At 40.7% G+C, this 22,530-nt stretch overlaps 1 protein-coding gene across 10 annotated transcripts in view; it reads left to right on the top strand.

Moving 5' to 3' along the window:
• ERC2 (ELKS/RAB6-interacting/CAST family member 2) overlaps positions 1-22,530 on the top strand; it is a 518,559-nt gene that overhangs the window by 255,723 nt on the left and 240,306 nt on the right. For all 10 annotated transcript variants that reach the window (XR_014165505.1, XR_014165506.1, XR_014165507.1 and 7 more), the window contains one exon: positions 4,835-4,970. Coding sequence is in view for 3 of the 10 variants with exons in the window: in XM_081899985.1 (XP_081756111.1) it covers positions 4,835-4,970 (136 nt within the window). In the remaining 7 variants the exon portion in view is untranslated. The remainder of the gene's footprint in view (positions 1-4,834; positions 4,971-22,530) is intronic.

Here is a 22,530-nt window from a genome sequence, read left to right as displayed (position 1 = left end):
ATGAAAATCCCCACCCCCATTCTAGCTTCTGGTCAGGGCTGTGTCTCTGTGTTTGATTTTTTTTTTAAAAAAACTCCAGTTTCTAGCCAGCTTCGAAAAATTGTTTTCTTTTAACAACAGCAAGGTAGTAAGTTTTAGTGGCTGTTTTTTTGTGCTTTTACATTTCTACAAAAGCTTTCAGTATGTTGGCAAACTCAGGCCTCCCCCCCCCCCTTGGTTTATGGTAGACACTGACCTAAGACTATAGCAGTAAGTGATGCTTAGATGAGGTTATTCCACCCATTTGTCCTAGTGTTAACAGAATAACCATACCACCATAACACATGGCGAAGAGCCTACACAGCATCTCTACTTTCCAATTTATTAGTTTATTTGGCTTTATCTTTTCCATGTTTATACTTGTCTGTCTATTTAATCTTTTTATAGTTCTTATCCTTATTTATATACTTTGGCTAATGAATACCATCCTTCCTTTATCTTGACCTACTTTGCATCTTTCATAAATCTGTGATTCAATGAGTGTCTTAAAAATTACTGAAGATGAGCCAGATTCTTGTTGTCATAGCACACTGAAGCTCAGAAGTACAGCATTTTTCAACAATGCTGTATGCCAGTAATATTCTAGCAGGATACATTAAATCTTAACAGTTTGCTCAGAGAGCAGTCACTTTGGGGCTGAGGGTTTCAGAAAAGGAAATTAATGGGGAAATTGCACTGCACAGTTGTTGCTTTTGGTTCATAGTCCCGTTCTCCAGAATGATGCCTTATTATGCTTCTTAGTTCTCTTCCCATTTTAGTAAATACTGCTTTCTTTAAAAAGTATGAAGCTGTTAAGTTCTCACCTTCTACTCTGAATCTCCCCTGGTGAAAACATAGCATTCTTACAGCATTACTTCACCCATATCAAGTTCTCTGATAGCTTAACAAATTGCTGTCCAGGGTATCCTAAAAAATGTAGGCCTATTGTACTTTCTGGTGGCCTTCCTACTGAACAGCATTTGCATCATGCTAGTTTCCATTTCTATTAAAACAGCATGCTGCCCTTCTGATTAAGAAAACACATCAGGGAATATTCTAAATTATAGCTAATCAAGCCGAATGGGCTAGCAACATGTTCAGCATAAATATTAAGCAAGATCTGCACAATGCCTGCATGTTAACGAAAGAACAGTTATGAAATTAAGTTAAGCTTGGGGAGCATGGTTATCCATTTATTTTCTGTGTTAGCAAATATTTCCATCAGTTTATATTATCATGTGTTCATGATGAAGTAGACTTCTGAGTGCTCCCTCATAGGCATAAATTAAGTTATTGAATTTGCTATGTTCCTCAAATAATTAGCTATATTGGTTATATTGTCTATGATTAAAACACAACAGGTAGTCCTTTAGAAGGCAAATACATAGGGTTGCCATATGTCCGGAATTCCTGAACATAGCCGGTATTCGGCCCTTGCAAATAGCATCTGGGTGGAAAATGCTGAAATGTCCAGGAAAATTGGGACGTATGACAACCCATGTCAGAATTTCATTAAAAACAGCTCGAAAACTCTTCTGTGTCCATATTTTCACTTTTTAAAGATAGGGCGACCGTCAAATACATGACCATGTTGTATGTTGAAGTGCTTATCTCTACTGTAGTTTGCAGGGCCAAACTCCAGGTTCAGAGGGATCCTTGGCATTGAGATCTCTAGTGAGCCTCCATCTACATCTGTGTCCCCCATGCGCCGTGGTGCTATAGTGATCACCATGATGGCGTTTAGCAGCTATTTAAATTTCCTGCAATGCTCCAAAGCACCTCGGACATGGTGCTACAACAGTGCTGACTGAAACACCAGTCAAGGGGGCCTTAGGGTCAATGGTGGGGCCTGCTGCAGCAATAGAGAATAACAGGTGCTGACAAAAACCTTGGTATTTTGTAATGTGTGCTGAGGACAGAAGCAGATTCTTACAACTACTCACTTCAGCTAATATTCAGTAACCCAGAGTGCTTCACAGTTATTTTGTGAAGAGGTGATGATTAAACTGGGACAATCTGTGCATCGGACTCCATTGTACTGAAGGTCAGGAACTGTGCACACTGCATTTGCAACTCATTATATGGTCTTACTTACCAAACTGGGTTACTTATGCCCCAGGGCATGATCTGAAGGCCACATGAAATGACCACCTTACTCAAGTTTAGGACTCGGCCCCAGACACACTGATCAGATGTTTGGAAGCTGTGGCTGGATGTTTACGTGGGAGCCAGTTGAAGTTAAATCCTTCGAAGACAGAGTTCCTTAGGCTGGGTCAGGACGATATGGGATTGGGGGGGGGCAACTCCCATCTCTTGCGGGGGCGCAATTAGTGACAGCACCCATCCGTTAAGAGTTTGGGTGTAATCTTTGACACCTCCCTTTCCATGGAGGCGGAGATTGCAGCTATAACAAAGGTGGCATTTTTTCATCTCCACCAAGCTAAGCAGTTGGCTCCTTACCTCTCTCGCCCTGACCTAGTCACTATGATCCACGTGACGGTCAACTCCAGACTGGATTATTGTAACTCACTCTACATGGGGCTGCCCTTGAGACTGACCCAGAAACTCCAGCGGGTGCAGAATGCTGCGGCGAGACTCCTTACGGGGTCCTCGCTGCAAGATCACATTCACCCAGTGCTATACCTGCTGCACTGGCTCCTGGTGGAGTACAGGATCAGGTTTAAGGTGCTGGTTTTAACCTTTAAAGCCCTATATGGCCTAGGAACCTCGTACCTACGGGACCACCTCTCCTGGTATGTCCCACAGAGAAATTTACGGTCTTCAAACAAAAACATCTTGAAGGTCCCAGGCCACAGAGAGGTTAGGCTGGCCTCAACTAGAGCCAGGGCTTTTTCGGCTGTGGCTCCAATCTGGTGGAACGCTCTGTCACAAAAGACTAGGGCCCTGCGGGACTTGACATCTTTCCACAGGGCCTGCAAGACAGAGCTGTTCCACCAGGCCTTTGGCCAGGACACAGCCTGACTCCCTCCTTTGGCAATCTTCACAGAACTCTAGCCCAATGGTTGCCATCAATTTGATTTGAATTAATTTTATAATGAAATGATTTTAGAATGTTGTATTATTTTATTGTTGTTAGCCGCCCTGAACCCGGCTTCGGCTGGGGAGGGCGGGATAATAATAATAATAATAATAATAATAATAATAATAATAATAATAATAATTATTTAGAGACACTTGCAGTAAAGAGGAAGGCTTGGAAATGCCAAAGGGGAGAGATTTTAAAAATTACCGTATGTAAATGAATGCACAGGAGGAAAATTAACACAAAGTAATTAATCATGATATTATGTGGCCTTTCCTTTGGTCACACTCTTTTTTCTGAATAAAGAAGACTCTAATTCAAATTTTCCTATGGTAAGAAAATATGAATTGCTAACTCTCATTTTAAGAGCTTGAAAAATAATTGTAGATATGGAGTAGTAACTGGTTTCCTGGTCAGATACTGTGTTTTAATTATATAATCTGAATTGTTACTAGCTTTTACCCTAGAATTTAGGGTAGAGTGTAGATTCCTCATTTGCTTTCATATAACAGTGGTGCCTGGATGACTGTTCTGTGAAACTTTGCCATGTGATAGTGCTTTCCAATGAAAACAATGTTAAGACATAATAAAGCTCCTATTTAGTGGATGTTCATAGAAAAGGTTTTAAGTGCAAATGCTAAGTATCTAGGACCCATTTTGAGATTATGAGAAGATGGATCAGTTGCTACATCAGCTCAATGTGCATTGCAACTTAAGTATTTTCTTATTACAGTGTCTAGTGCAGAAGATACTGGAAAATTTCCAGTGATCATATGGGCATTAGAAAATATCCTTTCAGTTTGCCAAAAAAGGATTAGTGTGTAGATCTCATTTGGAATTTGCACATGACTATTATTATATAGATAAGAAGAAGGAAATTCCTCAGAATCATGAGAAAGTCAAATAAATTAATATCTAAGAACCCAAGCAGGTAGTAACTCTGTCCTAAGATTAGTTTTTCAGACTTTCATGACAATGGCTGGCAGTATAACTTCAAACAATTGCTTTTCTTTGTTGAAGAATATAAGTTTTACAGTTTAAAATTGCAAAGGAACAGCACATTTTATTCTATTAACAGTGTTATTCTGGTAATGTTTGGCATGAATTTGGTTTGTTTTAAATATGTTAGCATTTATCTTCAGAATTGCTTTTTTCATTTAGCAAGAGAAAATTGTCTGTGAAATACATCAGTAAGAGGTTTTAAAAGGGAACAGCAAATTTCATTAACAAGTTCATTCTTCGGAGAACAAGTCTACAGCACAGTTGCCCAGCTCACCCAAAGCACAAAGGCAAATAGAAAAGCTGGTTTGGATTTGCAGCATAGTCCTGAGAACATTATTCCAGTAATGAGATCTCACAGTGTCTGTTTAGGGGGGGAAATGCCCCTGAAGGCAGAGAGATGAGGATGTTTTTGGATTTTTGGAGGGAGGGGAGGGAAAGGCATTGTGCAAGCAGTCTCACAGCACCCCTGACTGAAAGAAACAGTGACACATTTTTGTTTTTAAAAAATCACCTCATGCGTTCATCTTATATCATACACCTACAGGCATCAATGTAAAGAAACAGAGATACTCGTAAGCTTGTTTTCATCCAGAGTGACATTTCATGTGCAACCTGATTATTTTTTCAGTTATCATCTGTTCAGTATAGTTTATGTGCTAGATAACTCCACCTAATAACAAGCAAATGATGTGTGCCATTATGTATACATTTGCACTGTAAAACTGTCAATTGGACCTTCAGAATTAACAGGCCTATGCATACAATTCTTAGACATATGAAGGACCAAAACAAGAAGGTGGCAAACCTGAAGCACAATCAACAAATGGAAAAGAAGAAGAATGCCCAGTTGCTAGAAGAAGTTCGTAGACGTGAAGATAATATGACAGACAACTCTCAGCATTTGCAGGTGAGTTGCTTTAGTTTGTCTAAATATTCTGGAAATGTTCTGTTGCAAAAAAAAATAAACAAGTAAATGTGCTCCAAACCTGATTTCTGATGGAATACTGAAAGCCCTTTTTCTTAACAGACAAAGGTCTGGAAAGGTGGTGCAGAAAGACAACATGCAATTGACATGTTGCAGAGAAGCACATTATGGTGTAAATCAGGGAAACCTTTCTTATAATGACTAGTGCAGTCTGGATATTTGTAGAATATTTGGGGTATGACCTGCTCACTCAGTTGTGAATGGTACCTTATCTAATTACTGGTTAGAAATGATGAGAACAAAAAATTATATATTTTTTTGTTTAGGTGAATATAGTTGTATTCCATTACATATATAAAAAAATGCTGCTATAGCATTCTTAGTAGATAGCAAAACTAACTGCTATAGGCCACTTGCATATTCTGGCTGTCCTTCTGTGTTGCATTCATATTTTCCAAGGGACCTTCCATAAGAACTGAAAGTATTATTTTAATCTGAATACAGAAGAAAAGGGGTAATAGGAATTTTACAAGTGGGGACCAACGAAACATGGTGGGGGAGAGAGAAGGCAGAAAAGATGAAGAAACTCCCTCCCTCAGTATGGCCTCCTTACCTACACTTCAGTTTTGCACAATTCAGCTACATATATATAAAATATGTGAGGCTGCTGATCACCTGTTTTGCCTCTGCATCTTTTGTTACCTAGCTTTATCTGCTCAGGAGAACAAGCTGTGCCTGTGAATTCGTCCCTCAGTTGCAGCTGTTGTGCAAAATAAAGGACAGATCCTTCATCTGTTTCTATCAGTCTAATTAATTTACTTCATGCTGCTGTAACAGCTGCATGATACCAAAGAATGGCCAGGTGGAAATGAGGGCAGTGCCCTTGTACCTTTATAGGTTGTGTAAATGAGGAGGCTTTTCCCAGTGCAGGTTGTCATGTGAGGGAGAGAAAAGACATGCATCTGTCATTAAGTGAGCAGTCATTCAGGCCTTAGCTCGGCATGGGTGTTCTGCAAAGATGGGAGGACGATGAAGACACAGTTTGAAACAGACAAGTTTAAGTTCCAGAGAAGGCAGATCAGGAGTCAGGAAGCTAGTTAGAACAAGGCAGAAGTTTGAGTTGCTGAGGAGCAAAGAGATGAGCCAGAAATAGGATTATATTTAAAAGTCAGAGAGAGGTCACAATCCAAGACAGGAGTCAGGAAAGGGGAGCAGGAGTGTAAGCAGAGTGTTTACTCGTAAGATGAATTGCTCAGACTAAGAAGAAGTTCTGGTGAGGATGCGTCCCTTTCATTCTTCCTGCCTCTTCAGTTTTCCTTCCTGTGCAAATTAGATTTGAGGGAGCAGTATGCAAAAAGTTTCACCTACACTCATAAGTCTGTATTCACCTCACAATTAACAGAAGTTAATGAGTAGAAGTGGCAAGCTTTAACAGGGCCATTCTGTCACAGAAAGAGGAATAACTGTGGTCTTGCCATCTTGTTGCTAAGTTGGATGAAAATTTTATTGTATAAAGTTCTGCTGAGCCTATAAATCTTGGAAAGCTATAGATTTAGTGTAGAGCATTGCATTTTGGGTAAATTGAGATGGCGGTCAGTAACAGCAGATGGGAACTGAGTGGTGCTCCCATTCAGAAGTGGCACCGGCACCCATCCACAGGTAAAATGCCACCTGGGAATATGGCTGTAAATGGTGGGATAGCTGAGTTTAACTGGTGAAGGGCCCTTCTTAGTCCCTGAGGCTCTCAGCCAATGCTTGACTATTGGCAACATACTTCTGTAGAACCTTGCATTATCAGGGCTGTACATCACATTGGGAGGCCAGACGCATAAAGCAGGCTCCCTGTTCCAGGCCACCAACGTGTGAACAGTGTGGGATGGGTCTGGCAGGAGAAGTGACAGAAGGCTTGGTCTTTCCCTCACACAATGCAGAATGTTCGAGTATGAACATCCAAACAGGCCTTTAGTCATGTTATAGTGATGACAGTGGAAAGCTGTCATGTGGAGTCGTTCAGATGTGATTACTCCTTATAAAATGTGTGCTCTAGTATTTAAAGTATTATGTGCAACTCTGATTTATCACTACCACTAAACATTAGATTTAGTATTACAGAGATCACACAACAGCACTCGGTATAAATCTCTTAAATCTGGAACACTTTCCTAGTCTTTAGCAAATTCTTTTTGGAAAAGCAACCTCATTTTGAATAAAAAAAAGACAAGAGTTGTCATTTTTGGCTTGTCTTCTCTCTGTCTCTCTCTCTTACCCCCCATTGCCTTTTCTTGAGTCTCTGAAATTAATGAACTAATATATGAAGAAATGTAAGAGCCAATATTTTATGCTTGTTTTCTTTTTAATTCATTGCCTAAAAACAGAATTTTATCTTACGTGTGTCCATTTTCAATTGGTAGGTTTCCTGGGGATAATAAGGTTTCTTCTTTTCAAGTGGTTATGTGTGCTCAGTGTATTAAACATTAGTATCTTTACAAAGCAAAAGGCGTGAAACAAAAAACAAAGAGCAGCCAGCAGAGAATATCATGCAACTATGTGAGTTTTGGAGATTTGTTCATGGGTACTTCTCTTGCCATTTTTCTGCTTCTCTAATTATAGATGGATTTTGCCAGGATAGGAAGTGTAACTAATAAGTTCAACCTCAAAAATGTCCACCTTTCAGCAAAATGTATAGTGTGTTATTAATTTCACACACTTCAGTGAGATTTCTCTCTCTCTCTCTCTTTCTTTTTGCCAGTAGATGCATTCTAATGTTAGTCATCTCCATGTGGTTAAGCATTTAGTGTAGCTTTATTTCTTTTCTTTGTAAGAATAAGAACAAGAATAACGTATGAATTAGCCTTAACATATTCATTCTTATTGCATTCTGTTCTCAAGTTTTATTGCTCTGAAGTTTTATTTAGAAAAGCAAACTGATTTAGCAAAAGATTTAAAAACTTATTAGCATAATTGCAAACTTAGACAGTAAGAACTAGTTTGTTTTAACACTGCTAAATTGGATAACCTACATATGTGAGGCTATCTGAGTTGAATATTAATTTCTGATTTTTACTATGGGTGGTCATTACCTGGCCAGTAGAGGTTCCATTAAGCTTGGGATACAGTCCATTTGCAATGAACCTCTGCCAATATTTTATGGAAGTGACAGATTTCAGTGATTTCAGAGGAAGAGTGAACTACAGTACTGAGAATTTACTCCAGGAACGTAAGTTGATGAGTTTTGTGTATCAGTGGCATATTTTGGGATTTGAGTCATATTTAGATTTGAACGGTTCAGATGTAATTGAATCTTCAAAAGTTGAAATTCTTTTGTATGAATTCAGGCATGGCAACCAACCTCCTGCTACTAATATATTTAAATTATTTTTTGCTGGTGGTATTCATGTTTTCAGCAATCTGCTCCTCAGATCAAAGATAAGCCTCTGCTTGCTCTTTGATAGTAAAAGGCAGCAGCAAAAACGTATCTCCTATATTAATGCTGTGGACAGAGCAGGAAAAAGCTTTTTCTGCCTCCTGGCATTTAAAAAGCAGACAGAAACTTATGTCTGATCTTAGTGCTGTGGGAACACAATAGTAAGATCGGGGAAAGCCTCTGTTGCCACCTTTTGATATCAAAGTCTATGTAAATGCTGCCTGCTCTTTGAAGGTTTTCATAATGAGTTTGATAATTGACTATCAAAGAGAAAAGGACTATCAAAGGAAAAGGGTTCTTTCCAATCTCAGGGCTGAGCACCATATTGCTAGAATCTTATGAAAGATTATTCCTGATATAATCTGGTCATGTAATTCTGGACCTGATTATGAGTGAATATATGGACAACTGCAATTTCCACACTCATTTCTGTTCCCATCAGAATTCTCCAACATCCATAACCTGCCATTACAGTGTGGTGTAGTGGTTAAGAACAGTAGACTCATAATCTGGTGAGCCAGGTTCGCTTCCCCGCTCCTCCACATGCAGCTGCTGGGCAACCTTGGGCTAGTCACACTTCTCTGAAGTCTCTCAGCCTCACTCACCTCACAGAGTGTTTGTTGTGGGGGAGGAAGGGAAAGGAGAATGTTGGCCGCTTTGAGTGTCCTTCAGGTAGTGATAAAGCGGGATATCAAATCCAAACTCTTCTCTTCTTCTTCTGGTGGTGAAGGGGGCATTTTGGGCATTGTTCGATTTATATATTTGTTAAAATTATGTCCTTTGGGGCCTATGCTTATCATTTGCATGACTGTTTAGATCACGCAAGTTCCAGGAAACCCCCCCTGTGGCAATATGGAAGTGGCCAAGAGTCAGTAGAACAGTCATGAAGCAGACTGCTGGGGAGCAGCTTCAGGAAATGAGCAGGGATAGTTTCTTGGCCAGAAACAGGATCTACTGGACCATGGACAGCTCCTGTGTCCCAGAGCTTCAGAGCACAACTCACTTCTAAAAATAAAGATGTAGGGTCTGAAGTTCAACTCCTTTGCTGGAGTCTCTCTACAAATGCTCAAGTGTTGGCGAACCAGGAGAAAGAGAGTTTTGGAGACAGAGAGCAATCATCAATAATACTGTTTGTTGTTACATATTCCTGGTTGGACTACAACTCCCATCAGCCCCAGCCCCATCACTCCACACAAGGGAGCTACAGCCCAACAATATCATGAAGGCTGCAGATTCCCCCATCCTTTCAAAGAGTGCTCTGCATAACTAGAGAGATAGTGGAAAAGGCACACTCAAGGATATGCAGGCTATGTTAAGAAAGAGCTATGACATTTTACATTTTATGATTCCTAACCATTGAGGAAAATACGACTTCACAATTTGCTAAGCAGCGCTGACCTCCATTCAGGGCCGGATTTAGGTTTAAGCTACTGAAGGTAATGGGGCCCTTTATATGTCCAGCTGTCCTCTGTCTACAACAAATTGTCACTGTTATTTGTGTTGAATATATGCTATATGGTAATTTATGGAGCTAATAGGTATCTAAAGCCATTTACACATAACAAATAGGAGCCTACACAACACAAAATACTGTTGCTGTATATAGGTTTTATTTTATTTGTTTTTTATCTTATATTTTGGAAATGTACATCCAGGTTTTTCCCCCCTTTAAATTTTTTGGGGGCCCCCAAGAGAGTGGGGCCCTAAGCTACAACTTGTTTAGCTTATACGTAAATCTGGCACTGCCTCCATTTAGGAATTATACCTCTGTATCTTTTCTTAAATGCTAGGCTGGATATTTTTAAACATGTGTATGAATAGACACTGTAAGAATTACGGTTCTTAGGAAAAACCTGCAACAAAACCCACAGGAATTTTTCGTAAGATACACCTTTCTTCCCTCCCCTCCCCTCAATTTTTATGTAATAACTCACACATGTGGGGCTCTTGTAATCTCTAGGGGGCAATCACATTCAACATGCATCAAAAGAAGTAGTTCAGTTAAACCAACTCTCCCTATCCAGCAATAATTACCACAGGTTTACACTGAGATATAGTTGCAAAAGGTTAGTGAGCAGGGCATCTGCAAATCAAGTCGCATGTCAACTCTACATCAATAACCTCATATAATAATCTTATAATAAGATGTTAGCATTTCAGCACATCACAGCCTAATGTAAAAAGCTAAAAGAAGTTCATTTCTCTACTGTTCTGTTTGATTTATAGCTTGTCTAATATCTTACTAGTTATAAATTTAAACACCCAATATTATATAAATAATAATCTGTGTCAAAGGCAATAATTTAAACAAATTTAGCACTCTTAAAAATAGCAATCAATCACTTGTGTCTTATAAAGGAGTGGATCTCAGTCCATTCTAGATAAATGTATTTTATATGCTAAGGTTTACTGTTTACAGAGTTTACAGCCAGCTTCTATGGTTTTCATGGATTAATTTCAAAATTGCAAATTTCACAGTTTTCAGTAAATTTGTACATTTTAATGGGAAGGATTTCCTGTAGGAGTTTTGTTTTTCTTTTTTGCAAACTCTGTGTATGATGAGATATATATTTCCATCTGTACATCATATTTTGCCACTCTTTTTCCAAAACATGTTAATTGTAATAAAATCAGCAAACTGAACCATTTAGAAGTATGAGATTAAAATTATTTTTTTCCAAAGAAAATTCCAAAGACTTTTTTAAAGCAACCAAAATCTATAACTCAAATAATAAAACAAACTGAATATTGCCATCAATTAATCCCATCTTAGTAGAACTAATCATTCCTTTCAAGTCCTCATCAAAATCCCAAAAAGCATAATTATTTTGACAGAGACTAGCAGAATAGACATTTTAAAACTTACTGTGATTTTTGTCACTTCCTCATAAATACGATTCACTCTCTTGTATTCTAAAATGGTATCCTTGTAGGGATCCAGGCCTCTTATACTTCCATTAATATATTGCAGTTATATTCTTCTAAGAAGTAAGGTAAGCTTTCACCTTTTAATGCTGTATCAAATCATTAAAATAGATGTAAGGGAAAATCACAGTCCATCTAGCCCCCAACCAAATATTCTATGCTTGTAAGCTGGCAAATGGTTATCTACTAACACATTGCTTTATAAATGATATTATTATCGTTAGATAAATTGTGCTTGTTAATGTGTTTTATCTCAGCTCCTTCGTCTTGAATCTTTTGCATGGCCCCATGAGGCTCAACCATTCCAGGGAGACTACAGGATATGTTTTAAAAAGCAATTGGCCATTGCCTGTTGGGCAGTTCCCACAGCACAGCAGCTCACCCTTTCTGAATGTTTATGTTTTTATTTCACAGTATTACATTCAATTAAACATATTGTCACTCATTTTATCATACATTCCATGTTATCCATTATACAGTCTATATGTACCTACTTGTTAGTGTCAGATGCTGTTGGTGATTGCTCGTGAGTAACCAGTCAGGACTCCGACCTGTCTTTTACAGGTTTTATTGTGCAAACTATTTACAGTGCAGATCAACAAGTTCATGTCCATCTCAGTCACTTGCAGAATCCAGGAGTGGCCCCTTCCGGCTTCTCCCCCAGCATAAGAACTTCAGTACCCCAAGCCTCCGCCTCCCCTCTTTGCGTTTCACCCCTCTGTGCAAGCTGGGTGATGGAAGGGGCGTGTGTCCCTCCTGCCCAGCCTGGCTAGGTGAGGCACTGGGGCTCTCAGCAGCATCCTTGAGCCCTTTCCTCACTTGGCTGCCCCCTTCTCTCCTCCACTGGAGGTGTGGCTTTCCCACCGCTGGAAGAGGAACTGCTTCTCAGGAGCTTCGGAGGCTCTCTGTATTCCAGCAGCCCCCCTGCCTCCCTCCTCTGTTCCGATGGCAGTCCCCTGACAGTTAGTACAGTGGTACCTCGGGTTACATACGCTTCAGATTACAGACTCCGCTAACCCAGAAATAGTACCTCAGGTTAAGAACATTGCTTCAGGATGAGAACAGAAATCATGCTCCGGTGGTGCGGCGGCAGCAGAAGGCCCCATTAGCTAAAGTGGTGCTTCGGGTTAAGAACAGTTTCAGGTTAAGAACGGACCTCCGGAACGAATTAAGTACGTAACCAGAGGTATCACTGTAGATATACTTTACGTATTCCTCATTGTCCATTTCCCCATAATATAACTTTAACTTTATGAACTTCAGTCAATACATATCAATAATTTGATTTTAGAACCGTGTTTTGCCATGTATTCTTCCACACATTCCCATTCTTTCCTTAGTTTCTGGTTTGATTGGAATCTAACAGCTGCTGTCATCTTAGCCAGCTATAAAAAATCACAAAGCTTGTTTTGCCACTCCACTATTGAGGGGACGGTGCCCCCTTTCCAGCTCTCCCTTTCTCTCCTTGTAGATATAGTTTAACCTTAGCTGGTTGCTACTGGGCCAATAAGTATTTTTCGCTCTCTCCCTCTTCCTTCCCTCTCTAAACATGAGTGGTATTCCACCCCACCCCCATATTACAGATATCATCCAGCCCATAATTAATCATGTAGCATCTGTATGTTTGTATGTGTTTTGACCCTACAGCCTGCTGGTACATGTATTTCACCCTCACAGGACTAGGTCAAATTTTGTCAGCAAAACTACTGGTGATGCATAACCCATAAAATATTTTTATGACCCAATGGATCACATAATTCAATGGCGTAGCAGCAGATTTTGCATAGATAATCCCGCCAGCTCAGTCCCCTGACTCAGTTAGCAGGTCTAGGAAGGCATTTGGGCTGAGCCCTGGGAAAGCCAGTGTTAATCAGGGTAGGCTATGTAGGCTATGTCTACTAGGCTATGTAGACAAGGAGTCTGACTCGGCAAGATCATTTTGTCCTAGCGGGGCTTTTACAGAGTGGAGTCATGCTTTCATACGCAATTGATGATGATAGCAAATGTGACAGAGATAATTGTCAGTACTTGCACCTTAGCACAGCTTGTGATTTAAAACATTACACAGAAAGCTCAGGCAGATACTTGTTTTAATACTTCCAGCATAGCTTCAGCTAATAAAAGGTATACCTCAAACTCACAGTTATGCAGATGGCAGCAAAGGTCTAAAAGGAAACATTTGAAACATAGCATATCAGCTTACCACATGGAATCCCCCCTCCCCCCACCAAGGTTAAGAGGGTTCTCCTTACCCCCTCCCCCACTCCAGAGCCAATTTGGGGGGATGCGGGAGGAAGAGACGGGGGGAAGCCCTGTTACACAAGTAGAAGCCCTTGCGCCAGGCTGCCACTGACGGGGTTCATTAAGCAAACCCCACCCAGAATGTTTTATAAGACCCACTTTTATTACACCAGACAATAAAGCACCTCACTAATGAGCAGATGCTGACAGATGCCTTCTGTATCACTGGCTGAGGCTCTCTTTGTTTTGTCTCCGGAAAAAGATCTACAGTAGCAGCCTTGAGCTAGTAGATAAGTTTCCTGGTGTTGCCTGGGATGGCAGGAGAAAGGAATGCTGGAGATACTGAAATAAACCACAAATATGAAAGCGATTTTGTTCTCCTTGGGAACACAGAGTAGTTATAATTTTAGGATACAATGTGTAAGATGGAAAATTAGCAGTTTTTGTTCGGTGGCTGTTCAGTGCAGGATTAAATAATAAGGTTAACACAATCTCTTTTATGGTTGACAAGTTTACAAATGACACCAAATTGTTCATGGGATTGTACAGAGCTCCAAGGGATCTCTTCAAACTAAGTAAATGGGCAGCAGAATGGCAAATGCAATTCAGTGTAAGCAAGTATAAAGTGATGCAACTGGGGTAATTTTTCTCCCTCATCTCACATATATGTGCTAAAGGGGTCTGAAGTGGCAGTGACTGATCAGAAATGAGACCTTGGGGCCATAGTGGATAATTTGATGAAGATGTTGGCCTATGTACCACAGCTGTAAAAAATAATAATCAGATTACATGTTTAGGATCAGTAAGATAGCAAGCACCTAATACTGAGCTACAGTCCTACCCAGCTTTCTTCTCCTCGTTTATATTTGTTGTTGTTTAGTCGTTTAGTCGTGTCCGACTCTTCGTGACCCCATGGACCAGAGCACGCCAGGCACTTCTGTCTTCCACTGCCTCCCGCAGTTTGCTCAAACTCATGTTCGTAGCTTCGAGAACACTGTCCCACCATCTCGTCCTCTGTCGTCCCCTTCTCCTTGTGCCCTCCATCTTTCCCAACATCAGGGTCTTTTCCAGGGAGTCTTCTCTTCTCATGAGGCGGCCGAAGTATTGGAGCCTCAACTTCACGATCTGTCCTTCCAGTGAGCACTCAGGGCTGATCTCCTTAAGAATGGAGAGGTTTGATCTTCTTGCAGTCCTCCAGCACCATAATTCAAAAGCATAAATTCTTCGGCGATCAGCCTTCTTGATGGTCCAGCTCTCATTGCCATACATCAATACTGGTAAAACCATGGCTTTAACTATACGGACCTTTGTTGGCAAATGTTTATATAGTCTTGTCCAATGAAATGAAATCATGAGGCTTCCTGCCCAGGGGCTGCAAGAGGGATTCTAGCTGGGTGGAACAGTTTACATATTACATGTTGTAGGTCCCTGGTTCAACCCCAATCTAGGAAAGGGGAGGAGCGAGGTGGCAGCAAGGATGGGCTGTGTGTTTGCACAGCCCTGACCTCACTTTGCCCACCCCCTTTTCGAAAGCAGCAGCAACACTGCTGTCAGGAAGCTATTGCTGTGGCTTCACCCACCAGGTGAGCCATTCCTGCAGGGCTGTTTTGTGCAGGGGGCTTCTTTTCTGTGCAAAGTGCTATTTCTCTTCAATTCCCTTCATGAGAGTTCCTGTTTGCCAGCTCTGAGTGTATGACAAGAGACTAGAGAGAGATGGCCCTATCCTGTGCATCTTGACATTTGGGTTATTATGTTGCTGTCTAGGGTTCATATTCTGTTTGCGATGTGCCTTTATTGGTGCTGAGTTACACCATGTTGTATGCTCTGTTGTGATGATGTTGTGGGGTGTATATTGGTATTGGGATAGTGATCCCCCCATCTTTTGATGTCAATGGGAGAGGAGTTTCCTGTGCTGTTGGTAGGAAAGTGACCATGGTTTGAATGGATGTAGGCTCTTCTCTAAATGTACTTCTCCCTTGTGTCACATAAGAACAAGATCAGGCCAATGGCCCTGCTAGTCCAGCATCCTGTTCTCACAGTGGGAAACCAAATGCCTGTGGGAAACCCGCAAGCAGGATTCAAGAAGATGAAGGAGAAGAAGAGTTTGGACTTGATATCCCCCCTTTCACTCCCCTTAAGGAGTCTCAAAGCGGCTAACATTCTCCTTTCCCTTCCTCCCCCACAACAAACACTATGAGGTGAGTGAGGGTGAGAGACTTCAGAGAAGTGTGACTAGCCCAAGGTCTCCCAGCAGCTGCGTGTGGAGGAGCGGGGAAGCGAACCCCGTTCACCAGATTACGAGTCCACCGCTCTTAACCACTACACCACGCTGGCTCAAGCACAAGAGCTGTGCTGGTCCCGGGGGGAAGGTTACCGTTGGTGTAGTCAAAGTCCGGTCCTGGGTCACTAGCCTGGAAACAGTTCACAAAAAGCGGGGCGAGGTCCGAAGCAGGAAGCCGGGCGGGGACAGGAACACTGGAGGGTCAGGTCCGGGCAGGAACAGGTACTCAACAACGACGTTGCTCCTGCAACCTGGGACCGGGCTGACTGGCCTTTATCTTCTCTGAGGCCAGGGGCGGTCCCGGCCCCCAGGAGACCCGCCTCTCCTGGCCTTAAGGCAAGCACTCCTCCTGGGAGAAACCAGTTCCCTTCGCCTCTCTGCCCTGAGCCTCTGCAGTTCAGGAGAGGCTGAAGGGTTACTGGGCCCAGGGGGAGACTCACCTGTAGGCACTGAGTCCTCAACCACCTCTGGGGCCAGAATGGATTCACCTGGTGCCTGCTCCTGAGGATCCGGTTCACTCTCAGAATCAGAATCCCAGGCCATCACACTACACCACGCTGGCTCAAGCACAAGAGCACTCTCTCCTCCTGTGGTTCCCATAAAATGGTGTTCAGAAGCATTGCTGCCTCCAACTGTGCAGGCAGAGCAGATCCATCATGGCTTGTAGCATTCCTTAGCCCACAACCTCGTCCTGTTCCAGCCATTCTACCAATGGAGCTGTCCTGGTGGTTCATCTGACATCCTGGTGGCACTGCAGGGTTTCTGCAACATTCTAAAGCCCCTTAGCAGAACGCCAGTGTAGGATAGTGCCCTTAAGATTGTTGAAAATGCTTCCATTGTCAAACTCCAGCTATAGGTGCAGGTTTGTCCTCTCTGTAACCAGGCAGTTGTAGTACACCGTGTTGATTTTTGTGCACTAAATTACGGGTGTGCTGTCAAAGCCAATTAGACATGCTGAAAATGAAGCACACGGCTTCTCTGTGTCATTATGCTAGATTTGTTTTTGTTTTGGTAACGCTTTTTGTGAAAGAAGCCTGGTGAAAAACTAGAAAGCCACAATTTCTAAAAAGTTCAGACGGTGAAAAATATCCTTGAATGTTTGTATTCTGAACATCTGAATGGCCATAAGGTTTTATTTTTTCTAAGTGAAATGCTCCTCTCTTGATCTGATTTAATTATTGGTTTATGCATTTAATCACTTTTCGGGGATTTTTACTCTTGCTCAGGTTTGAGGATTAAAGTTCTAACTACACTGTGGTTTAGTGTAGAAATACACACTTTCTGACTGTGTGTTAAGCCTGGAAACATCTGACTTCTAACCCAAGTAGAAAAGTTATAAGGGGCAGGGGGGACTATTTGGCAAAAGTTTGGTGGTTTCAGTGAATGAGTTGTTCCTTAAATTAAAGGCTGTCCATTTAACAGTAATCAAATCACAGTCAGATTTCAACAATAGCCTTTAATATTTTCATATCAAAGAAAACTGGTGTTGATTAAAGCCTGAGGGGAAAGGAGAAATCAGTCATTCACCTCAATGTCTTTTCTAGTAAATTATAGCTTGATAAAGATAATTTATAATATTATTTTATCATGGAATCTTTTGGATATTTATCTGTTTATAACAATATTTTGCATATTTTGAAAGAAGGTAATAGAAAATAGAAAATAGATGAACTGAAGCAGAGATGTGATTTGAAAGTGTTGGTAAGAATGTTAGCAGCCTTTCATGAGGCATACAAATTGTCCCATTTTTTCTGTATCCAAATGTCTTGTACAAGAAGATGGGCTACATCACTGGCGCTTTGATTAAGTTAATATTCACCATGTCTCTTTGACTTAGAAATGCAAAGCTTTATAAAAAAATCTTCCTGGACACAAGTTTGTTGGATTCTATCTTTTGTGCCACAGTTAGTGAAATTAACTACAGCTATTTCTCTTAATAACAAAATAATATGAAATATGGGTCTGTAGAGAAAAAATGTCTCTCATTGAAGTGCTGAAATCCAGCCTAAAGGCAAAATTACCCCTCTCTGGAATACTTGGTATCAGTAATTCAGAAAGCGGTGACATGATAGAAGTTTATAAAATCAGGCATGGCATGGGGAAAGTGGTTAGAGAGAAATTCTTCTCCCTCTTTACTAACACTAGAACACATGGACATCCCATGAAGCTGAAGATTCAGGGCAGAGCAAAGACATGACTTCTTTGCACAGGCCAATCTACTGTTCTTCCATTTTTAAATTTTATTTCTGGGCTCCTACAGCCAGAATTTCATATGCAGTTTTCTATAACTTTCTCTTTGTCCATGCATTTGTTTTCTGCCAAAGTTAAGGATATGATGAAACACAGCACATAAAGGAACTTGCATTTGGCCCTGCTAGCTTGACAGGAGCTTTGCCCTTCTTTACCTTGCTTCCCAACATTTTGTTTAACATGCAAATATGAAAGGAATGAAACACACATGAGATTCTTACTGCTTATTATGGTAATGAATGCCTGATCTCAGTGACTGCACTGTCTTTACACTGAGATCAGCAGAAGGGAAAGTTAAGTACCTCATTGGCTTTGAACTTGTCTCTTCTGGGAAAAAGTGATGCAATTTCAAGAGAAAAGCGAATATGACTAGAACTTTAGCAAACCGTGATAAATGAAGTTCAAGCCAGATATACCAATCAGCTTATGAGTCATCTTGGAAAGGCTGGCTTGATTTATAGTTACAAAAGGAACTTCTGAGTTTTGCATAGTTTGACCCTGATTCTGGAGAAACAGTTTTGGTTTTGGCGAAGTTTCAGTTTGAACTTTGGTTTTGTTTGAGCTGAAAAGTCAAAGCAACATTTGGGAAGGAAACGAAAGCCAAAGAAAAGATTTGGATGAAGATGCAAGCTGTAACAGCCAAGACCTGATTTTGGTTTTTTTAATAAAAAATACTCTAATTGTGATAATTGTTTCCTATTTTCTTTTATTCTTTCCCCTTCTGTTAAGAGTTTTTCAGAGATACAGGAACACACAGAGACATAGTCATTTATATTTAGGAAATGTTAAGCCTCAAATTGCAGCCACCTAGTGATATGAAACAGATACTGTCAGAAAAATTGACTCCATGGACACTTAATCTGCATTGAAGGGTGGAGCTTATTTACATGTTGAGAGTCACTAGATATGCTTGCAGCACTAGTGACAGTGCATCAACACAGGAAGAAACTGGCACCGCTTTCCCTAACCCTGAATGGTCCTGGGGATAAGCTCTGTGTGTGTGTGTGCAAGTTTCTGAAGGGGGAAAGGTTGGAAAGTCGAAGATTGTTTTACAGAGCCTCCCAGGTCCACATCTGGTTGTTGCTTGAATATTTGCTGTAAAGCCTGGGGATATGAGAATTGCTTGTCGACTGTGAGTTGGCTGTTTGTGAGAAGAAGCTGTTCCTATAGACCTCTTCGCTGTTTGCCTGCCTGCAGGGAGAATTCTCTTATCTCACCTCAGAATTGGAGTTCATAGGGCATTTTATATCACTTGCAGCCCAGGAGAAATATGAGTGGAAGTATAGATTTTCAACTCTGCACCTAGACTTTGGGGTAACACTTCCTTGGACTTGGCGGAGGGAGCTAACTGCTGCTTTTGTCTGAAAAAGCCTTTGGGTTTTCATGCAAATGTTCCATTCATTGTATTTTAAGAAATGCATTTGGTATTGTTGTTTTTTACTTCTTAGATGTGTGATGAGTGGCAGGGAAACATTTGCCCAGATGTGAAAATTAGACTGTTAGGTTTCTTGGACGGGGGCTTGAGCCACTAGCATAAGCAGAAAGATTTGCCTTTAAACATTTAAACGCAGCCCTTGGTTTCAATTAGTTCTCCCCATTTTAATTTATCTGTTGATTTATGAGTTCCAGATTACTTGATCTGGTTGTGGAGTGCCACTGCTATGTTAGTCATTTGTCATTTTTGTTTGTTTATATTTTGTTTCTGGACTTAGGTCATACTACTGTGCATTCAAAGTTGGCTGCAGTTTTCAGTTCATGTCCTTTTTCAATATAGGTTACAGATGTGCATGAGTGCATTTGTACATTGGTTAAATACCATGCAAAAGAACCATGATGTGATTGCAGCAACATTTCTTTTTGTATAGTGATGTAAGCAATGTACACATGTTGATAGTGATATTGATGCAATAGGGCAATTGCATGAACATAAATGCTGAGGCCATGTTTTAATCAAAGCACATATGTAACAGTTAGCATTGGCAACCTGCATAAGGAGAAAGAGAAAAAGCATGTGAATGGCAAACTGTGAAACGGCAAACCACAACTGCATCACTTTCAAATTTAAACTAGAAGGCAGGTAGAACAGAGCAGCGAGACAGAGCTAATTAATCAGGACAGGTGTTGTCTCCTAATTTCTAGTGTTAAAATGAAGATCACACTCTCTTTCACACACACGTAAAATTTATTTTATATGTGTACAAGAGCTAACAATAGTTAATTTTATTCTGCCTATATATAGCAAAGTTTTAAAACACGAATGTAAGCTATGAAGAATTACAGCCAAAGCCAAAAGACATCATGGTTTCTTGCAATGTCAAGGTTTTTGAAATTGTACTTGTGCAGTATTAGTATTAGATGGACTTTGTGTTTCATTTTTAGCCCAAGAAGTCTTCTTCATCAAGAAGACTTGATGAAAACTTGATACCACCACATAAAAGTACAGTTACAGTCTATATATAACATCATGGTAATTTAAAAACGACAACACACCTTGCATTGTACTGGAGGCATATTTAATACCTCTTTTCTGAACTGTGAACCAAATTAATATACCATGTTTTTGTGCTTCTGATTAGAGAAACAATTCTCAAATATAATACTGCACAGGGCACTTTGATACCTGTAGATATGATATGGAGTTCACTGAGAGTGTCACCTATGTGTGTCCCATTGAAATAAATGGAATTCACATAGAAACTGTGCTTTGATGGTAGATAAACAAACCATTAGAGATTTGTTTCCTCAACTGCTATGTATTTTGTCCTCTAAAAATCAGTTTAAAAATTACAGTTTCTGCTGTTATGGAGCTCTACTTATAGATCCATTTTTAAATATATATATTTTAAAAAGTAATTGCATTTTAAGCCTCCTTTTGGCATTAAAAAGCCTTCTGCTTATGCTCAGACTGTCAAGCAGTTAAAATATGTATTAAAGTTTCGTGGCAGCTCAGTCAAGCAGATTTGAGTAATAACGTAGAGAAATTCAAACTGTAATCTAAGTCAAATCCTGTAGGACAAAACAGCCAAGTTTAAGTTTTCTTTGCATTTGATTTTATATGTCACCTTGATATGTTTTATATGTTGCATTCAGAGCAAACCTATATATCTTGAGTAAGTCCATTTGAGTTCAGTGGCCCTTACTCCCAAGTAAGTGAGCAGAACATTGCAGCCCTGGGTACTGAAAGTTATATGAGTGAGCTTTAATATGAGTGAGCTTTAGTCCCTCTATATGCATTATTTTTTATACTGTAATCACTTTTATTTCTGTACTGCATGTTTTAAGCTGTCCATAGAAGCATCAGCTACAGTACTCAGCTACTGCATAGTCAGCTGAGGTTGGGATTCTGAGTGGGATTCTGGGCCTGATGGGCCATGCACATACCTTTTTCATTCTTAACTTTTGCATATGAAAAGCTGATGTGGTTGAGCACAAAGAAGCTTGAGTCTAACAAGGGAAAACATTTGTTCCAGTCCTAGCTCAGTCTAAGATTCACTGAACATTTCGTATCAGCATCTCTCAGCCCCTGTCCTCATCATTAAAATGTGACTTCCCAAAATGGTTAGGGAGCTGAAGGATGAAAAGGTCCTAAAATGCCTTGCATGCTAAAAATGCTTGTTGATGATTAAATTAAAACTCCCACATTTGACCTTTTTTGGTGTTTTTGTGGAAAGGTTTGCAGTGGAGTTGAGCTGGCATTTCTCAGAAAACATAGCTGAGAAAGTTTCTGAGATTTTTCTTTATCTCGTCCGTCTCAAGGGAGAGACGGCGAAGGCCACTTCACATAATTTTCTCTGGATATTGGCCACCAATGGTTGAGGCAGGCCTTGCAGCAGTGTGCTACTGTCACTGTTGGTGCCAAGCCCCTCCCCAAAATACTGCTGGAGGATTTCTCCCCTCCCTGGATAAATGTAGTGAAATCCACTCCCCTTCCAATTAATTTCAAGAGGCCATTTCCACAGTTCTCAAAGGCATCCTTTTTCAGTTACTTCAGACTGTTATAGAAGCAAATTTTAGTCAGCTCATCAGCTCAGGCTTGAAGCCCTGCTTTCATCAGGGACTGGTTGCGTAATGAAGTGCATCAGTGGGATCACCTAAGCACAGTCCATCCTAGCAGGCTTGGCCAGGGCCTGTCAGTCAGTGATGCCAGGTGTGGGACAGGTGGCCATGGTTTTGGAGAGATGGCTTCGCAGGCCAAATTGGTACTTGGGCCAGGCCTAATGAGTCTTGTGGGCCAGAAGTTCCCCACTCCTAACTCGGGGTTGTGGAGGTTTGTTAGAGTATTATAGCCCCTTGCTCTTGCCTGTTTTGTGCTCTTTTACTAGTTTTGCTAATAGTGTTTGTCTGGAAAAAGCTGGGCCTTCAAATCTTCCTGTCCACCCATCAGTTTTGCTCTTCGTTTGTGTGACTTGTGATACCAACTG

This window comes from Podarcis melisellensis, assembly GCF_964234715.1.
Source record: "Podarcis melisellensis genome assembly, chromosome: 2".
Classification (NCBI taxonomy): Eukaryota; Metazoa; Chordata; class Lepidosauria; order Squamata; family Lacertidae; genus Podarcis; species Podarcis melisellensis.
Note: the sequence above shows the minus strand (reverse complement) of the source record. Positions and strands in the feature narration are given on the sequence as shown.